The 21245-nt window shown below is 36.8% G+C and overlaps 1 protein-coding gene across 3 annotated transcripts in view; it reads left to right on the top strand.

The window, feature by feature from the left end:
* Positions 1-14162, top strand: part of PWWP3B (PWWP domain containing 3B) — a 28125-nt gene extending 13963 nt beyond the window's left edge. For 2 of the 3 annotated variants that reach the window (XM_023203058.1, XM_023203056.1), the window contains 2 exons: positions 9201-9385; positions 10436-14162. In XM_023203058.1, coding sequence (XP_023058826.1) covers positions 10649-12730 — 2082 coding nt within the window. In that variant the 5' untranslated portion in view covers positions 9201-9385; positions 10436-10648 and the 3' untranslated portion in view covers positions 12731-14162. The remainder of the gene's footprint in view (positions 1-9200; positions 9386-10435) is intronic. The other variant, XM_023203057.1, reaches the window with a different exon arrangement.
* The last annotated feature ends 7083 nt before the right edge of the window (positions 14163-21245 follow it).

The raw sequence follows: 21245 nt of genomic DNA, 5'->3' as shown, positions 1-21245 counted from the left end.
ATTTTTCTTTTTATTCATATACATTTTATCAGGGATTATGGAGTCTCTTTCACCCTGACAGTGAATCACTATATCTGGCTTACCATTTTCTATACTTGGGATGCTCATTATTACTAAGGTTTTCCTGATGTTCTTCCTCTTCAGGTGGGCTAATATTCAGCCAGTTGGCATTAATAAGATTGAACTCTTTTTTTTACAGTGAGATTCAGTTGTTACTTGTCTGTGCTTCTGTGTTGGGGGGGGTCATTGAATATTTTGATTATCTATGAAATGTCTAAGATTCCTTGCTTTACCAATGTCCGTGGCCTCCTCATTGTCTTTGGGAGTGTTCTAACTGGACTGTTTATACTTGTTATATGGGCCTTATGCACTAAAATAATGACTTTTATTTATTCTATAACCACTCTGTTTCCCTGTCATATGTTACTCAGCTTCTGCTTTTAACTGGGTACATATTCTTAACTAGATCATTATCTCCAGATTGTAGCATTTTGTTTTCTACTTCTTTCTTCCTCCCTATTTCCTTCCTTCCTTCCTTCCTTCCTTCCTTCCTTCCTTCCTTCCTTCCTCTCTTTCCACTCATATGGTTTAGTGGCATGTGAGAACTTCAGTGTGGTTAGAGGCTCTGCCAATGGGGATAAATTTCATGTACTGTATAATGCTGATGTCATCTGGTTTCTTGACATATGTCCTGTGCTAACTAACTCTCAATGAAAGAGATAATTAGTGAAGACATGTATTTTTAAAAAGTTATATAACTGCATCAAAAGTCATGTGTTGTAGATGCCCCCCATGCTTTAAAGCAATTCAGAAATAGAAGTTAATAAAAATTAATAAAATAGATCAAAATAATTTACATTTTTAACATATTATTTCTACACTACAGAGGGTATTTTTACACATATCTTGTGGAACCCACAGTCTTCTTTGGCAATCAATGATTCAAAGTACAAATCAAAATCCCTATATGTATCCAGATTACTCTCACAGTAAAATACAAATGTCTTATATTGTCATATTCTGATTGGATGACTTTTTAAGACTTGGGTTTAAAGAGGTATAGTTTACATAGAGTTAAATTCACTCTTTTAGATGTACGGTTTGATGAGCTTTGAGAAACATATACCATCATGTAACTACCAATACAGACAATCTGTATAACCTTTCCTTTACTCCAAAATGTTCCCTCCTGCCCTATTGTAGTCAATCCCTATCTCTGTCAGTTCCTGACAACCACTGACTTGATTTCTGTCCCTATAGTTTTTCATTTTCCAGAATGTCATACAAATGGAACCATAAAGTGTATAGCCTTTTACATCTGGCTTCTTTCACTTAGCATATTTTAAAAATATTCACCAATGTTGTTGCATATATCAGTAGTTTATTTCTTAACGTAGCCGAGAGGTGTTCTATCATATGGATGTTCTGCAATTTGAGTATCCACTCACCAGTAGATTTGTAGTTTTTGGCAATTATGATTAAAGTTGTTAAACATTCTACAATAGGTCTCTGTGTGTACACAAGTTTTCATGTCTCTTGAATAAATACTTAGGAGTGGGATTTCTTGTTTTTATGATAGGTGTGTGCTTAACTACATTAGAAATTGTCAAATTGTTTTCTAAAGTAGCTGTGACATTTTGCATTTCCACCAGCAATGTATGAGAGTTCCAGTTGCTACACATCATTGCTAGAAGTCGATACTGTCAGGATTTTATTTTATTTTTAATATTAGCTATTCTTATAAAGGTGTTAGTGGTGTCTCATTGTGGTTTTACTTGCATATCCTCAATTACTAATGGTGTTGAGCATATATTCATGTGTTCACTTGCCATTCATATGTCTTTTCTGATGACATGTCTATTTAAATTGTCTATTTTTATTTGGTTATTCAATAATAATCTTATTTTTGAATTTTGAGAGTTCTTTATATATTCTGGATAAGTCTTTCATCACATAGGTGTTTTGCAAGTATTGTCCCCCACTCTAGGTTTCCTTTTCATTTTATTTTTTGAAAAGAAGTTGTTTTCAAGTTCAATTTATTAATTTTTTATGGTCCATGCTTTTTAAATCCTAATAAATCTTTGCCTAGACCAAAATCTCAAAGATTTTCTACTTTTTTTTACAAGTTATAATTTTTGATTTTATATTCATGTCACTAACCCATTTTGAGTAATTTTGTATATCTTCTTAGCTGAGGGGTCCAGAAGAATATTTTGGCATATGATGTCCAGTTGTTCCAGTACCATTTGTTGAAAAGTCTACCATTTCTTCATTTAATTACCTTTGTCCAAAATCTGTTGGTCATATTTGATGACCTGTTTGGATTATATTGATCTATAGGTCAGTCCTATGTCAATAACAAACTCTCTTAATTACCATAGTCTTGAAATCAGGTAGTATGAATCTTCTAACTTTTGTATTTTTTTTTCTCAAAATTTGTCTGGCTGTTGTGGTTCCTTTGCTTTTTCCACATACATTTTGGAGTTCACTTCTCAATTTCTATGAAAAACCTACTGGGATTTTTATTGAGATTGCAATAATTCTGCAGGAATGTTGGGGAGATACAACATCCTAAAAATTAGTACTTCAATTATTCTGTCAAAGAACGTGGTATATTTTTCTATTTATTTAGGTCTTATTTAATTTATATCATCAGTGTGTTGAAGTCTTCAGCATACAAATCTTGTACATGGTTATCCTCCCTTAGTATTTCCCAGTTTTTGATGATATTACAAATGGTACTTTTTAAAACTTGAAATTCCAAATTGTATTGTGTAGAAATAAAATAAATTATTTTATATTGACTTTATGTCTGGCATTATTGTTAAACTTATTTATTAGGTTTCATAGTTTTGTAGCTTTTTTTGGTATATCTATTGGGATTTTCTACATAGATCATCTTGTCTGTAAATGCAATTTTACTTCTTCCCTTCCAATCCATATGCAATTTATTTATTTTTCAGGCCTTATTGTATTGGCTAGGATCACCAATGTAATGCTGAATAAAAGCAGTGGAAGCAAACATCCTTGCCTTGTTTCTGATTTTAGGAAAAAAGTATTCTGCGTTTTACTATATGTTATTCATAGATTTTTTATTTTATTTATTTATTTTTTTGTAGATGCCTTTAATCAGGTTGAGGAAGATCCATTAAACTCTTACTATGCTAAATGTCTTTTATCATTATTTGTAGAATGTTGTTCATGCTTTTTCTGTAAAAATTGAGATTTTTTTCTCCATTTTAGTCTGTTGATATGGTGAATAATATTGATTTGCAAATGTTGAACCATCCATACGTTCCCAGGATAAACTCCATTTGGTCATAATGTATTATTCTTTGTCTTTATCATCGGCTTTGATTAATAGCATTTCGTTAAGGATTTCTGTGTCTATGTTTATGAGAGATATTGATCTGAAGTTTTCTTTATTTGTTATTTTCTAGTTTGGGTATCAGGTTAATGCTGGTATTATAAAATATGTTGGAGAGTTTTTCCTCCTTTCCTCACTTAATTGTCATCTGGCTTGCATAACTTATATTATTTGTGCTTCAGTTGGAGCCTGGAGTGCCACAGGATTTTTTTCAATGATTCTCCACTCTAAATTTTCAGTAGTCTCTTCATACTTGTGCCACCAGTGGAGGGTCTCTCTTCTTACTCTTGTTCACATGACAGCAGCTCACTGCTGTCATTATCAAGTGCTAGACTCATGGTGAGGTAGGAAGTACTGTCTGTTATCCTGTCTAGCCACAGCCTTAGCGGGGCTCTATGAACATGGACTTTTAGGGTAAGCCTTTCTCAGCATTCTTTCCTCTCCCCATGGCAGCTAACCTCTGATTTGTATATGTGGTTGATCTTTGGTCAGATATATCTTCTTGCCTCTTTCTCAGCAATAGGTGAACACTGCTTTTCATTCATGTAAGAACTGGGTTAGAGAGGGTTTCCTCCAGGGCAGGGGTTTATCCCTTCTACTTCTCCCGGAGCAGCAATGGATCTCTGCCTTTGTCCTGGAAATTAGGGGATTTCCTATCTCTCCCTCCCAGGCAAGTAAGTTTTGCTTCTACCCCTCCACCAGAAGCAAGGGATTTTTGCCTGGGTTCAGGAGAGGGTTTGCTGCTTCTCCTCTACTGTCTTAAGGCTTTGCTTCTCATGACAGAAGGGTTTTGTGGGGTTGTATGTCTGTCCCCCAGCAACAGCTGATTACGTTCTGCATACCAGAACCAGTGACGTGGACTCTTTTAGGTCTCCTCCTTTGTCCCGAGTAATTTTTCTGAGCTTCTGGTTAAAGACTGTGAAAAAGAACTTGGTAGTAAGTGTGTAAGTGTCTGGGGTTCCAGATATTCCAAACTGACAAAGCTAACCCATGCTTTACTTTTAAAAGTTCATTAAAATTTCAGCTTGTATGACAGTCACTTCTGTCTCCATGCTTAGACAAAGGTTCATATGTTTTGTCTTTCTTTAAAGGGGCTGGTCACCCTTTGGAATTCACGTTAACTCAGTTCCCTGATAGGCTCAAGGAAAGTTATGATTTTGTAGGTTGTCTAGAGATTTATCATTATTAAGTTATGAATGACTTTCTCTTACAGCTTTTTATATCCTAAGTGGAAGTGCAATTGGTGCTTTTGAAAAAATATGCGTATGGGTGTTATTTGGGGATTTTTTGTTATTAAGTATGCTTTAGGAAGAAGCAAATCCTTTCTAAGGCATACTTGCAAAGACTTGCTTTTTATATAATGGTTATTACTACAATTTTTCATTTAAATTTTTATTATTTGAATTGCTATACATTAAAATTATACTTTAAAGTATGATACACTATACTTGACCATTTTTTGTATACAGTTCTCTGGATTTTAACATTTATAAAGTTTCATATAACCACCACCACAGTCAAAAAAGTTTCATCACCCTCACAACTTCCTTGGCCTTTTTATAGCCACACCCTTCCCCACCTGTAACACCTGGCAACACTGATCTTTTCACCACAGCTATACTTTTGTCTTTTTGAAAATGTCATATAAATGAAATCATAAGGTATTGTAAACACACCCTAGGTGACCCACCCCTTATATATTCCCCATGGTAAGAAAACACTTTTGGCTTCTATCATTGTTGTCATTATTAATAATAATATTAATGTTGTTATACAGAGTGAGTTGGTTATGGCCCTCTCTTCCAGGAAATAACCATCTAATTATTAAATAAGATCATATGTTGAGTGCTTGAGAACATTGCCTGGCATATAGAAAACTTGTATAGGTATTAGATATTAGTATATCTGTAATGATATCTATATCATAAAAATATTGATAGTGTAATATTAGCATTTGCTATTATTGGTTATCATTTTTCTCCACCTCCTTCTACAAATTGGTGAAATAGAAAATATTATTCATGGAATTAATCTTTTCCTTTGCATTTCATTTTGAAAATGGTGCCATAGTATAGCATTTCCTGATTTATGTGCAATCTAGAAAATATCCAAAATAAAGCAAAAAAAAAAAAAAATTAACATAATTATCATACTCTGTGTGCATTTGTTTTTTTCCAAACATGTGAAATGAAGACAGAATGAAAAATATTACATTATAAAGTATATAATAAAATAAATCCCATCATTTAAATAAAGCCATATATATATTGACCTGATAACTAGCAGTGATGTTTGCCAGACCTGACCACTAAAACCTTCCATATGACTCTCCATCCTCCCTCTTGTTTAGGCTGTTAGCTAGATGTAAAGAATGCAATGAAGGTCTTTAAGACCCAAGTAGATGGTAGAGCCACAGGATGGAAGAAGACTGGGTCTCTTAATGACTGCTTAGAACAGAGAAACTTGCCCCTATTTGGTCCCGTGATGCCTTACATTGAACCTTGACATCAGCAAAATAAACTTTTGGGGGATTGAACCTCTGAGATTTAAGGGTTGTTTATAGCACAAAGCATTATATACCCTTAGAGTCCCCAGTAATACACCAGCCTAGAGATGGCTTTCATTGATTTATTGATATTTTTATTTTAATATTCATGCTTATATAAAGGTAAATGTTAAAATTGTAATTATATATATATGAGTAATGCTACATATTATATGATACAGAGGCCAAATAAAATGCTTTATTCCCCAAATTATCACTAGTGATAATTAAAATTGACTTTCTGAGTTAAATCAGAAATCTATACTTAAATTTAACATAGAATTTTGATGAACAGAATGTGCAAAATATATTTCAGACCTGTAAATAAAAACATAAATCCAAAAAAATTAATTCCCCTCACATTGAATCACCCAAGTAAAAACAACAAAACTTAAGAAACAGAATTGTCAATTATTGATGAGGAGATATGAAATGAGTGCTTTCCTGGTAAGCCAATGATTTTAACATCTAGCAAGAAATAATCACATATGTGAAGAAATCTCTGAAACTTTCCTGAAGAGTTTAAGAGAAGAACTGAATAAAAGTAGAGACATACCATGTCCTGGAAACAAAAAGATAAAAAAAAAGAATTATAAAGAGATAAAGTCTCCCTCAAAGAATGTACAGTTTTTGTGTAATCCAAATCAATTTCCTTAGCGGTCTATTTTAATGGAGCTTGACCAGCTGGATTTAAAATTCACCTATGGGGTTAAGATGCCAGAGATGGCAAGAAAAAAATATGTAAGGAATATTAGTACCTGGGTTTTGATTATATGATAAAGTGATTTGCTGCCTCTTTTCTTCAAGAAATCACACACCCTAAGGGTTTGAATAGAAATTAAGCACACTTGTTGACATTTCACTCAAAAGTTTTTTAAAAAGGAATATTCCTGCAGTTCAACACTTCAGCGGTTTCTCTTGGCAATTCCCCCTCCCCTGATTCAGGGAGGGGCTTTCTGTTCTTCATAGAGCCAGGGGGCGGACCCTTCTCTGAGCCTCTAGGAAAGGAGCTGTGCCTGGCCAGTCTTGGGGGAGGAGCTGCATTTCACCAGGCTGCAGCTGACAAGAAGCTTCAAGGTAATGGCTATCTTAAAGCTACTTATTTTCTAGTGACTTCTCAGGATCTTAGAGTAAAGATGAGAAAAATAGGAGTGGCAGTCTTGCAGTGGTGGGAAAGGTGTGTGGTTTTGAGAATTGCTGGTATTTTGAAGGAGTTAATCCTCTGGAATTTTTGTATCTTCCAATGCTTTACAAGTCCACAGTGGGAGAAGGGGTGATCAGATTACAGCCTCTAAATTAAGGCTTCAGTGCAGCATGACTGTTCCTGCTAATTTATTGAGTTGGCATTCCCTGTTTATATTGTTAGACACTCCGTTATTGTTTGAATGTTTAGGCATTTATTAATTTGCACAGAAAAATAACTTAGAAGTATTTGACAACATGGGGGGAAATACACCTATAAGTTGATTAATACATAAAAAGACTGTATGTGTCACATGTTCATGAGCATGGAAAAGGGATCAAATATGTAGCTGAGTGAAGATACTTTCACATAATATATGCATGTATATATGTGATTTTTAAAATCTGGAAGAAAATAATCTCTCATGTTAACAGCATTTCTGTGTGACCAGATCACCATTTTAATATTATTTTTTAACCTATTTCAGCATCTTTAGAGTAGATTATTCAGTGATTATTTTTATAATCATGAAAGAAAAATGAAGCTGAAACAGCATACCCGTTTTGTTTCAAGTACATAAACACACATAGACACACAAAGACATGCTCCCATATCCCCCCATCTTCTGCCAATAGTGGAAATTTTCCTGGACTTGATCAAGTGGGTAGTGTAGTTGCCGTGTCAACTACAGTCCTGCATGTGTCCTCCCTGCAGTTTATTCTTTCAGATCACAGATACCAGCGTGGTCAGGAAGAGCCATTTTTCTGTATCATCTAAGTTTAAGAGTGAGAAACAGAGGATTTGGTTTATTTCTATACACAGTTTTCAAAATATATGGCATGGTACATCTATACAATGAAATACTATGCATTTGGCAAATGTCTGAGAAACAGTATAAGGTGAAAAAATTATATAATGCACATACTATATGTTCTCACTTAAGAAAAAATATGTATGTTAGTATACCTATGTATGTTACTACAACCAAATCAGGAAAAACATATCTATGAAAATTTTAACAGGATTACTTGTATAGTTGTAGAGATAGGGATGGCTTTACCATTTTCTACTCTTTAAAATTGTTTATATATATTTATTTGGGATTTGTTAGATCTTCAGGGAAATATTGAGATAAAATGCTACAGGCTTGGGGGAAAACATCATTTAAAGTAATTTATATCAAATTATGTGGAAAATCTTGAGATGAAAGATGTTCAAGCTATGCTCTTGAGTGGAATCTGAGGCTGGTTTCAAATTTTCAAATGAGATACATTTATCTTTATATGTAAAAATGTTCTAGAAATACATATAGAAAATATTCCTAGCGGTTATTTGTCTAGGGTTGTACTTTATTTTGCGTATATCTTTCTGCATCTTCTCAATTTTTAATAAACTTCTGAATGTTTTCATAATCAGAAACACTGTAGTTGAAGACATTATGATCTGGTTAGAATCCCACACAAAAAAACTTTAAAATTTAACATAGAAAATTCTAGAAGCCTGAGAAGACTCCTGGCTAACTGGATGTAGTCCTTATGGAATAAGGATGGAAACTACATCTGATAGTGAGTGAAGTTCCCTTCAACTCATGAGTAGCTCTGGTTGTCATCATAAGAGGGCACTTGACAGATTTTCTAAATTTTCTCCAGCCAACCATTGTTATGAAGTAGACAAACAAAGCAATGAATCTATTTTGTATTAGTAAACTATGAGACAGCATGTAATTGCAATTCCACTGAAAAAAACAAAACTGTATGTGTAAAGAAGAAAACTTCCACATGATAACTGATGTGTGTATTCAAACAAAATCTACATGCTGACTCATAGTATACAAGACAATTGTTACTTCTTTTTTGTCTAGCTCCACTCCACCATACTTTTCTTCAGAGATGATTTCAACGTAAACTAAATAGCATAAATTTATCCCAGAGAGCATTTCAAATTATGAAAATCAGAAGTAAAATAAACACGACATCTACATCACAGATGAAATTTTGCCTCATTCCTATGTTTTAGAATGACATGCCTATTAGAGTTTAGGTAGGGAAAATTCTTGACACCTTTCCCATTTCGTTGGTTTTATTCCCTGCCTTCCTTTTGAACAGCATAGGTTAATATCAGAGATGCACATGACCTGGGCAATCTGCATGTGATTCCAGCCAAGCCCCAGGAAGACAGTACAACCACAGAAGTGCTGAGTCTGGTAAAGGCCCTTCTGGACAAGCAGTTGGAGTGAGAATCAAGACAATTAACCACAGGACCAGACCCACTAGGATCCACGTGACAGTGGGTAAGACTCTTCCAATTTCACAAAACATTTCATGGTAGAAACATGTTGAGAACTTGGAGAATAATGTATTTTGCCTCCTGCTCTACAGCCATCCTAGCATTTTAAATTAAAAGTCATATCTCCTGTTAGAATCATGTTAGGTTGATAATTTGGGGTACAATTCATTTTGCTCCCTGTTCTGCAGCCATGACACTTTATAATTAAAAGTCGTAACTTCTAGTTTGGAGAAGAATCTCACTTTTTAAACCTTTATGAAGAAATCACACAAGAGGCTATTCAGGTGTCTTCCTGAGGTTCAGGCCAATGGCCTGACTCTCCAATCCTTTGTAATGATCCTATCCAACAAGTTGTCATAGCAGTAATTCTGACTCTCTGCCTTCTAAAATTATGCTTTTAGAAGAGTCATTGTATTTTTGTCTGGGTCCAGGAGATACAGACCCTGTTGTCTTTGTCTGCCTGCTCTGGGTGAACAGTGGAGCACTTGCAGCTTAAAAAACGTAAAGCTGTGTTTTCAACTAGAACACTGCTCCTCAAAGAGTTATTTTTAAACACGTAGCATTAGAAGCACTTAAGAACTTTTAGAAATACAAACTTTTGAGCACAAGCCAAACCTTCTGAATAAAACTCTCATGATGGGGCCTAGAAATATAAGTCCTCCAGATGATTCTGGCACATGTTAAGTTTGGAGACCCACTGCTATAGATATGACATTAGGGACACAAAAGTAGCAAAGTATGTACTTACATAAATAGAGTTCCTGACATCCCATCACAAGCTCTCTCACCTCTCCTTCCATGTACATACATTCCCTCCTTAGTAAGTATGTTCAATAATGAGGGCAAGTTCTTGAATTTGAGGTATTATAAAACAACTTTTCTGGTTTTTGTCCGCCCCTGCCCTTGCAATCTTATATTATGCTGCCTCCTCTGTCTCATGCCCCACTGAGCATTGTTCTTTTATCTACTCTCCATTTGTAATTACTCACCTCTTGTTTTGGCAAAATAATTGTATTGGCTGATACCTTTCTTCTTTTCCTTTTCCCTATTTCAGTATCTTCCGGTGTTGTCCCATTCAAACAACGTTTTCAAGCTTCCTTGGAAAATTGAGGTGGAGAACAGGCCACACAAACTGTAAACCCTTTGTAGTCATAAGACGAAAGAGGCTTTGTTAAGAGTATTGTTTTGTGTAGAACTTGCATTAGCAATTACAAAGACAGCCACATCAACTTTGGTAATAACCCTTGGCACACAAATATAAAACATAATGGAGTCTGAGTATGTCCTATGCCACTGGAAAGACCAGTTATGGCCAGCAAAAGTTTTGTCCAGATCTGAAACTTCATCAGACAGTAAGAGGAAAAAGGGATTTTCTCTAGAAGTTCAAATACTCTCACTAGATGAAAAAATTAAAATGGACAGCACAGAAACAGAAATCCTAAATAAATCTCAAATTGAAGCCATTGCTGCCTCATTAGGACTACAGTCAGAGGACAGTGCTCCGCCTACAGAGGAAACTGCCTATGGAAGATCACTAAAAATGGCACTGGATATTCTGAATGAGAGAACAAATTTGATTCAAGCAAGCACTTCAGATGAAGAGGAGATCACTATGCTGTCTCAAAATGTACCACAAAAACAGTCCGATTCACCCCCTCATAAAAAATACCGGAAGGATGAAGCCGACTTACCAGAGTGTCTTCAGGAAAGTGAAAACTCAGCATGCTTGTTAGCATCTTCAGAGAGTGATGATTCCCTGTATGATGATAAATCACAAGTGCACACAATGGCCGATACTATTCCAAGTGAAGTGGAAACAAAGTCATTACAAAACTCTAGCTGGTGCGAGACTTTCCATTCACTTTCAGAAGATAATGATGAAAAAGAGAACAAGAATAAGATTGATATCTCAGCAGTTATGTCTGTGCATTCTGCAGTCAAAGAGGAAGGTGCATGTGTTAAAGATGAAAAGTTTGCTCCACCCTTGTCATCAGATATCCTCACTATGCCCAAAACTTTGAAAGAAGAGAGCCAGGATACATGCCCAGAGACCCTGGCTGTTCCCTCTGAATTCTCTGCTTTCTCAGAGAATATTGAGGATCCTGGAGAGGGTCCCTCAAATCCATGCTTAGATACCAGTCAGAATCAACCTTCCGTGGAATCAGAGATGGGGGCTGCAGCATACCCTGGGAGTTGTTCAAGGGAATGCCAGGTTTCATTTAGTGCCTCTAACCCTGTCTGGGATTATTCACGTCTTATGAATAGTGAAAGAAATTTTCAGAGACTGGATTTTGAAGAACTTGAGGAAGACGGTCAAGCCTCTGACAAGTCATTGCTTCCAAGTCGCATTAATCTTTCTCTATTAGATGATGATGAGGAAGACGAAGAACTTCCACGCTTCATTTTACATTATGAGACACGTCCATTTGAAACAGGAATGATAGTCTGGTTTAAATATCAGAAATATCCATTTTGGCCAGCAGTGATAAAAAGTATCAGACGAAAAGAGAGGAAAGCAAGTGTGCTTTTTGTTGAGGCAAACATGAATTCTGAAAAGAAGGGCATTAGAGTCAATTTTAGAAGATTAAAGAAATTTGATTGTAAAGAGAAACAAATGCTAGTGGACAAAGCCAGGGAGGATTATAGTGAGAGTATTGACTGGTGCATCTCACTAATTTGTGACTACAGAGTTAGAATAGGTTGTGGTTCTTTCACAGGTTCTTTGCTTGAATATTTTGCTGCTGATATTAGTTACCCAGTTAGGAAAGAAATAAAACAGGACACTTTCAGGAACAAATTTCCAAAGCTGCATAATGAAGATGCCAGGGAACCGATGGCTGTGACTTCCCAGACCAAGAAAATGTCCTTCCAAAAAATTCTCCCTGACCGGATGAAGGCTGCTCGGGACCGAGCCAACAAGAACCTGGTGGACTTCATTGTGAAAGCGAAGGGAGCAGAGAACCATCTTTTGGCCATTGTAAATGGTACTAAAGGATCCAGATGGCTGAAATCATTTTTGAATGCAAATAGGTTCACACCCTGTATTGAAACATACTTTGAGGATGAAGATCAGTTGGATGAAGTGGTGAAATATTTACAAGAAGTCTACAATCAAATAGATCAAATAATACCAACTTGGATAAAAGATGACAAAATTAAATTTATCCTAGAAGTTCTTCTGCCAGAAGCAATTATTTGTTCAATTTCTGCTGTTGATGGGTTAGATTACGAGGCAGCTGAAGCAAAGTATCTAAAAGGACCATGTCTAGGCTACAGGGAAAGAGAATTATTTGATGCAAAAATAATATATGAAAAGAGACGAAAACCACCAACAAATGAAGCTCACTAAATGTGCTGAAAGTTGAAACCATGACAGGGAGCTCTCATAGATACTAGTTGAAAAAAATCTCTGAAGAATTCTCTCTAATACATATTTTCTGCAAATGGGAGAATGGATAATGTGTTCACTTCTTTTTTGAGATATCTAGGATCTGTGGTTATAATTACATCTTTATTTCCTTTTCTTGCGCTTCTTCAAAGTTAATTTTGTCAACATATTTCAGCAGTTCTGCTTTCCCGTACATTTTTAGAAAGCATAATTCCTAAATGATTTATAAGGGAAAGTACCATTTTGTTTTATGACACTTTTGAATATATGCTGTATTGTTAAATATATTGTGCACAATTATTTTAAAGTTAAAATTGCACTGGTGTTAGATATTAACCAAGATGATTAGAAAAAAGTCTAAAAGATACATCATTTCTATATTCCTTGCTTAATTTTTATAAAATATTGAGTTTTCCCTCACATAGTTGAATTATTTTTCTTGCCATGCGTATTTATTTTTGCAAAATAATTATCTGATGTATAGAACCAAAGATAGATTTGCTTTGCTATATATTATAACTATGCTTGCTTTTGCAATAAAACAACTTGTAATTCAAAAATGAAGATTATCTGCATATAGTATTTATGTGTGTGAATAACATCTTGGCATACAGAAAATAATTTTGGCTGCTTTTAAAAGAATTGTTCATTCTACACTTCCCTGAAATTCCATTTTTGGGAGTGTCTGTCCTTCAATGGCTGAATAGTTCCTTAAATCAGTCAAGCTCCTGGCTATCTTCATAACTAACAGTGAGTGGGTCTTCTTAATATAGCTGTCTGACCACATGTGGAAGGCAGCTAGACTTATTGTATTTACAGCCTGGCCACTCTAGACATACAAATCCAGGCTGACTGCTTACGTGCCCATCTCGTTTGATATAAACTGTAGAAAAGGCAAGCACTTTGTTCTGAGTCTTCTATCTCCAAATACATAGTTGTCTCAAACCAAACAAGCTTTATCAAAATGGCTTATTTGTAGAATAGTTTCAATGATATAAATGCCAACTGGCAAGTCATTCCAAACTGCTTGAAGGAGTAGATGGACCAGAATCTGAGAATTTGGAAATAGGTCACAGAAAAAGCCTCCATTTGGCTAAATATGACAATTATCTGAGTATGGTTAAATATACACAATTGAAAGTCTGAAGCCAATGAGTTGTTTATTCTAACTTGAAATATATTTTTGTGAGAAAAAATGTTAGAAAAGTTAGTTTATTTTAAAAACTTGCTGTGAAAGGAAATTCTAAGGGCTTAACATGAAACTGTCTGCATTTTTACGTGTTAGACAATGGTCGCCCTTGGGCTCTTGTTATACATTCACATGGCTACGCGTTTATGTAAAGTTTGCAAAAGTTTGGTGTTTTGATTTACAATAAAACTATTATATTATTCACCTTGGATTTTTCCATCATCCTACTTGAAACCGTGCAGCTACATAAGTGGTGTTTCTCCAAATTTCACACACACACACACACACACACACACACACACACACACAATGTATATATATGATTTGTTTGGAATTTTTGGTTCTTGTAGTTGCCATCATTTTAACACTCGCTGTAAGTTGTCATTCTAAATAAGTATTCCCTTTCATGTTGATTTTTGTATTACTTTAATAGAAAGCCTACTGAATTTTATAAGCTGCATGTCCCACAAAACCTCTCTGGACCCTGACTATAAAAGACCAAGACTTCTTAGACATACAGCCTCTATCATTCCACATACCTTCCTCATTGCCCTAAGAAGTAATTTACAGCAAACCATCATCACACAGTATGTGGATTTTATACCCTGGATAAAACACACTTTATTTGCTCTATAATTGTATTAGTCCATTTTCACACTGCTGATAAAGATACACCAGAGACTGGGCATTTTACAAAAGAAAGAGGTTTAATGGACTTATAGTTGCACATGGCTGGGTGGGGGCCTCACAATCATGGCAGAAGGCAAGGAGGAACAAATCACATCTTACATGGATGGTAGCAGGCAAAGAGAGAGAGAATTCATGCAGGGGAGTTCCTCTTTATAAAACAATCAGAACTCATGAGACTTATTCACTATCATGAGAACAGCATAGGAAAGACATCCCCCCATGATTCAATTATTTCCCATTGGGTCCCTCCCATAAAACATGGGAATTCAAGATGAGATTTGTGTTGGGAGAAAGCCAATCCATATCATTCCACCCCTGGCCCATCCCAAATCTCATGTCCTCACATTGCGAAACCAATCATGCCTTCCCAACAGTCCTCCAAAGTCTTAACTCATTTCAGCATTAACTCAGAAGTCCACAGTCCAATGTCTCATCTGAAACAAAGCAAGTTCCTTCTGTGTATGAGCCTGTAAAATCAAAAGCAAGTTAGTTACTTCCTAGATACAATGCGGGTATAGGCATTGAGTAAATGCAGCCATCCCAAATGGGAGAATTTGGCCAAAACAAAGGGGCTATGAGCCCCATGCAAGTCTGAAATCCAGCAGGGCAGTCAAATCCTAAGTCTCAAAATGATCTCCTCTGACTCCATGCCTCATATCCAGGTCATGCTGATGCAAGAGGTTTGTTCCCATGGTCTTGGGCAGCTTCACTCTTGCAGCTTTGCAGGGTATAACCTCCCTCCTGGCTGTTTTTGTGGGCTGGCATTGAGTGTCTGCGGCTTTTCCAGGTGCACGGTGCAAGGTGTTGGTGGATCTACCATTCTGGGGTCTGGAGTACAGTGGCCCTCTTCTCACAACTCCACTAGGTGGTGTCCCAGTAGGGACTCTGTGTTGGGGCTCCAACCCCACATTTCCCTTCTGCACTGTCCTAGCAGAAGTTCTCCATGAGAGCCCCACACCTGCAGCAAACTTCTGCCTGGGCATCCAGGCATTTCCATACATCCTCTGAAATCTAGGCAATGGGTCCCAAACCCCAATTCTTGACTTCTGTGCACTGGCAGGCCCAACACCACGTGGAAGCTGCCAAGGCTTGAGGTTTGCACCTTCTGAAGCCATGGCCCGAGTGCTACATTGACCCCTTTCAGCAATAGCTGGAGTGGTTGGCACACAGGGCACCAGCACTGCACACTGCATGGGGATACTGGGCTGCACACAGCATGGAGGTCCTGGGCCTGGCCCCTGAAACCACTTTTTTCTCCTAAGCCTTTGAGCCTGTGATGGGAGGGGCTGCTGTGAAGACCTCTGACATGTCCTGGAGACATTGTCCCCATTGTCTTGGGGATTAACATTCTGCTCCTCGTTACTTATGCAAATTTCTGCAGCTGGTTTGGATTTCTCCTCAGAAAATGGAACTTTTTTTTCTATCACATTGTCTGGACGCAAATTTTATGAAATTTTATGCTCTGCTTCCCTTATAAAACTGAATGCCTTCAATAGCACCCAAGTCACCTCTTGAATGCTTTGCTGGTTAGAAATTTCTTCCACCAAATACCCTAAAGCATCCCTCTCAAGTTCGAGGTTCCACAAATCTCTGGGCCTGGAGCAAATTGCCACCAGTCTCTTTGCTAAAACATAACAAGAGTCACCTTTGCTCCATTTCCAAACAAGTTTCTCATCTCCATCTGAGACCACAGCCTGAATTTCATTGTTCACATCTTTATCATCATTTTGGTCAAAACCACTCAACAAGTCTAGGGAGTTTCAAATTTTTCCACATTTTCCTGTCTTCTTATGAGCCCCCCAAACTGTTCCAACATCTGCCTGTTACCCAGTTTCAAAGTTGCTTCCACATTTTCAGGTATCTACAGCACACCCCACTCTACTGGTGCCAATTTACTGTATTAGTCTGTTTTCACACTGCTGATAAAGACATCCCAGAGACTGGGCAATTTACAAAAGAAAGAGATTTAATGGACTTCCCATTCCACATGGCTGTGGGGGACCTCACAATCATGGCAGAAGGCAAAGAGGAGCAAGTCACATCTTACATGGATGGCATCAGGCAAAGAGAGAACTCGTGTGGGAGAGTTCCTCTTTATAAAATGATCAGATCTCATGAGACTGCATTAGCACAAGAACAACATGGAAAAGACTTCCCCCCATGATTCAGTTATCTCCCACTGGGTCTCTCCCATAACACATGGGAATTAAAAATGAGATTTGGGTGGGGACACAGCCAAACCATATCAATAATGTTGTGTCCCTCTGATTTCAATATAATACCCACCTTTAGTTCTCTCAGTGGAGCTATCTCTGTCTCCTGGTTCTAATATTTGTGTTATTACCTCATTCATTCATTCATAGCATTGTGAGTCAGGAGAGCAAGTGATATGTGGCTAAAGCTCCGCTCCAAGGGTAGATTTCAGGTGCCATAGAAAGGAAATATTACTTCTGTGATTCAGATGAAAATCTAATTTCTAAGACTAGTAGGATGCACTACATCATCATAGTGAGAAATATTGATTAACTTTGTGCACAGACTGCCTGTACTTGAAAACCAGAGCCCAAGTTTCCTCATATTTGTGAGTTCCCAAGTGTCTGTTTTGTTTGTGGTAAAGATTGGACACCTGATCCCTGTTAAGATGTCCTTTATCTTGGGGCATATTGAAGTTAAGGGAGGAATGCCTCGAACATGCATCCATTCTCCTCTTTGAATGAATCACTGAATGGCATTTGAGATGTGAAAATGGATGAATTTGGCTTCCAACACACTGTGGACTCAGATCCCTTCCAGCCTGAGTAGCTGTTAAGGCGACTCTAAGATTGCCCTAAGCTGGATCTCTAATGTAGGTTTGTGTGTCTGATTGGAGAGCCTGACTTCTTATCCACCCTAACCCACTGAGTTAAGGAAACCCTCATCTTTTCTAGTCATAAGGCAGACTGATGAATATCAGGCCCAGCTTCTAATCTGGCCCAGGTCTACAGAGCTGCAAGAACACCACATACATAATGCTTACAGATTTAGATAGATCTATCGATAGATAGATAATCGATAGACAGGCAGATGGATAGATAGATAGATACATAGATACATAGAAATAGAGATATCCTGATAAGGAGAGAATAAAACCATGAATCTGGTAATAGCCGAGTGTAAGAATCAATCCCCTCAACCCACAGCCTAGCAGAAGCAGCCCCCTTAAACCCATGCTATTGGAGAGCAGTCTCCCTGTTCCCGGAGACAAGCCAATAACTTCATCTAAGACACCTACCTCAAAAGAAATAGCTTGTGTTAATATCCAGCACTGACATTTTTAATTGCTTCCAACCCATGACAAAAGTAACATGTTACACAGCACAAGGAGCAAAATACAATCTCTAAACAGGTGGAAAATACCTTATATTTAGAAGGAAATACAGGAACTGGCTAATATGCATTAGCATCAACTAGGATAATATATGTTAGAACGGATTTTGAGATTGTAAAACTAGCAAGGAAAGGGAGCAGAATATGCAATCATAGGGGAGAACTTATTGACATATGATCACACACCTGTGATTCAGAGTTCACTGACTTGGAGCTGGCCTAATACGCTGCTAGGGTGTCATCTTTAAGCCTTAACCATGACAGCCCACTCAAACTTTCTTGCCAGAGTACTGAGGAATTGGTGAGAAGGTGAAATGAAGTGGCAGTATTAGAAGTGACTTATTGAGTGAGACAAGAGGACCTATCTCTGAACTATTTTCCCTAAGAGGGCAGAGAAGATATTCCGATAAGGAATGTGTTGATGAGGAGGAACACTGACATTTTTTAGAAGCTTGATGTTGGCTCTCCTCTGCAAACCATGGTTGAAGTAAACTATGCTGCAATGGAGATTATAAGATTCTAAAATGGATGGTAGGGCCCAGGTGACAGCATAAAACCTCAGGGGCATGGTAGGTATCATTACCATAATGGAAAGCAAGGTCAGAGTGGAGTCTGGCTAACTTGACTGACAGAAATGTCAGAAGCTGTGACAATGCCTTATAGATAGTAGTATTCCAGGGCTAGATGTACAGACAGCTGGCTGTACAACTTCTTTCATACAAAAATAAAAGATGTGGCTTTAGGAGGCTGAGACAGGCGATCACAAGGTCAGGAGATCGAGACCATCTCAATTGCCCTGCTACTCAAGCCATATGACTCAGCATAATTCATAATGCTTAAGGTATCTATGGTGGTTAAGGATGAAGTATCTAGCCATTATACAGGTGCTATAACACAGAATTCTGAGGTTCTGAAGAAAACCCATATCTCCTGTAAACTACTTGCCATTTAAAAACATACCCTCATATGCTATTAAGGCATAATAGAAATAGAGTACCTAATCAAGAGATAGCAAGTGACAATATGACATGAACTGCCCATCATAAGTTGTACATTTAGATTCACCAAGTGATAAGGTCTGACAGGGTAAACAGCAATCCACCCCATGATGGAAATGCCATATATGAGATCCAGCATGAGAAGGTATCAATAAATCAGCAGGTTACACAAAACCACCATGACATTGACCATTGTTACAACAATGCCCCCTCTCAGAATACTTCTATGATCATGGGTTAGGAGGTTATCTATGACCAACTGACGGAAGAGGAAAATGTCAAGCTGAATGCACAGATGTCAGCACTACAGATAGCTGTAAATGTACTGCTCCTACACTTTAGCTTCAGTTGGAGTAGTAGTGTCGAAGGAGAAACTCTTAGTTGGCAAAGCTGTGAACAGTACACCTGCTACTTCACTTTACAAAGGGACTAGTGGCTTGAAGTTGTTTCCTGGACTGTGGAGAACAACTTGGCTGGTGTGTCTGAGTCTTGGAATGAGAAGGGCTGGAAACTGAAAAAAAAAGAAAATCTGGATTAGAGGCACATAGATGGAATTACGGGAATGGAAACAAATCATATGTATCTCTGTGACTCAATATTAATGGCCATGCAAGAGAATTGACTGTAGAGAAGGCACTCAACAACCAAGTGGATCTAATGACTCATGCCATGAATGTCAAATAACTTCTTTCCTCAGTTATCTTATTTCTGGCACATAAATCCATGAATTGTCTTGGTGGCAGGGATTAAGCCTAAGCATGAGCTCAACAGCATTGGTTCGCTCTTGTCAAAGGTGATCAAGCTACTGCCACTGCTCAATGTATATCTTTGCAAGAGCAACATCTGATGCTCTGCCCTCAATTCTATATCTACCTTCAAAGACACCATCCAGCTACTTGGATCCATGTTGAATGCACTGCACCCATAGTAGTTATTCATCCTAACAAAATTGGTATCAACTTCTATCCCATAAGATCAAGCATGACCTACCTGTAGTGATGTCTAATTTAATAGCACATCCTTGTTTGAATTTTCTTCTTTCCTTATTTCGCCACTAATTTTTCTCACTCTGACTTACTAAAACCACTTGCCAAATAAACTATTTGCATGCAAACTCTTGTATCAGGCTCTGTTTTATGGACACTTAGGCAAAGATGAAAAACAAAAATGATGTATATATTTTAGAAAATATAAATAGGTACCACTGTATAGTAACATAATAAACATTTTAAACATTCATAAATGAAAGCTATTAAAAGTTAATAAGTTTTTCACTTCTGGATAAGACGAAGTATACACATTTCCACCCCATTCCTGCTACTAAAATCAGTAACCAAACTTTTTACCTTAGGAATCTAGAGAAAGTAGAGCAGATTAAATCAAAATAAGCAGAAGAAGGAAAATAATTATTAGAGCAGAAATCCACAAAACTAAAAACAGGAAAAAATAGAATAAATTAGTAAAACCTAAAAGTGTTTCTTTGAAAAGATTAATATATTTGATAAGACATTAGCCAGGGTAACCAAAAAAAGGGGAGAGAGAAAGAAAAGTCACAAATTATCAATAACAGAAATAAAACAGGAGACATCACTACTAACCCTATGGTTGTTAAGAATAATAAAATATTATCAACACCATTATCCACACAAATTTAATAATTTAAATGAAATGGACCAAGTCCTCAAATATTTTTAAAGAAAATACCATTTTATTTTATAATATTTCATTGAAATACACTTGATATTTTAATATGGAATTCACGTTTTTTACATGAAAAGCACTAGTGTCAGATATTAAGCAACAATAATTTTAAAATTTCAATGCATTTTTTTTCAGAAATATTAATTGAAATTTTTACCTCATTGATATAAACTGTTAGATTTTCTTTTTAAGAAAATTTCTGAAAATTTAAAACAATGGCAGAGAAACTTTCTTATATATTATCCCTAATTTCAACAGTTTTTACAAGAAAACAAGCTGCAATTAAAATATATAGTTGTTGCATTATCTGTATGCAGTCTATATGTGTGTGAATAAAATCTCAGCATGCAATAAATCATTTGGGCAGCCGTCAGCAAGATTGTTCATCCACATTTTCCTGAAATTCCATTTTTGGGAATATCCATTATTCAACAATTGAATTGTTTCTTAAAACAGACAGCCTTTTTTGGCTGTCTTCCTCACTGATACTGAGGGAGATTCTCTTAATACAGCCATCTACTCCTATGTGGAA

This window comes from Piliocolobus tephrosceles, chromosome 12 (genome assembly GCF_002776525.5).
Source record: "Piliocolobus tephrosceles isolate RC106 chromosome 12, ASM277652v3, whole genome shotgun sequence".
Taxonomy (NCBI): Eukaryota; Metazoa; Chordata; class Mammalia; order Primates; family Cercopithecidae; genus Piliocolobus; species Piliocolobus tephrosceles.
This window is presented reverse-complemented; position numbering and strand designations above follow the sequence as displayed.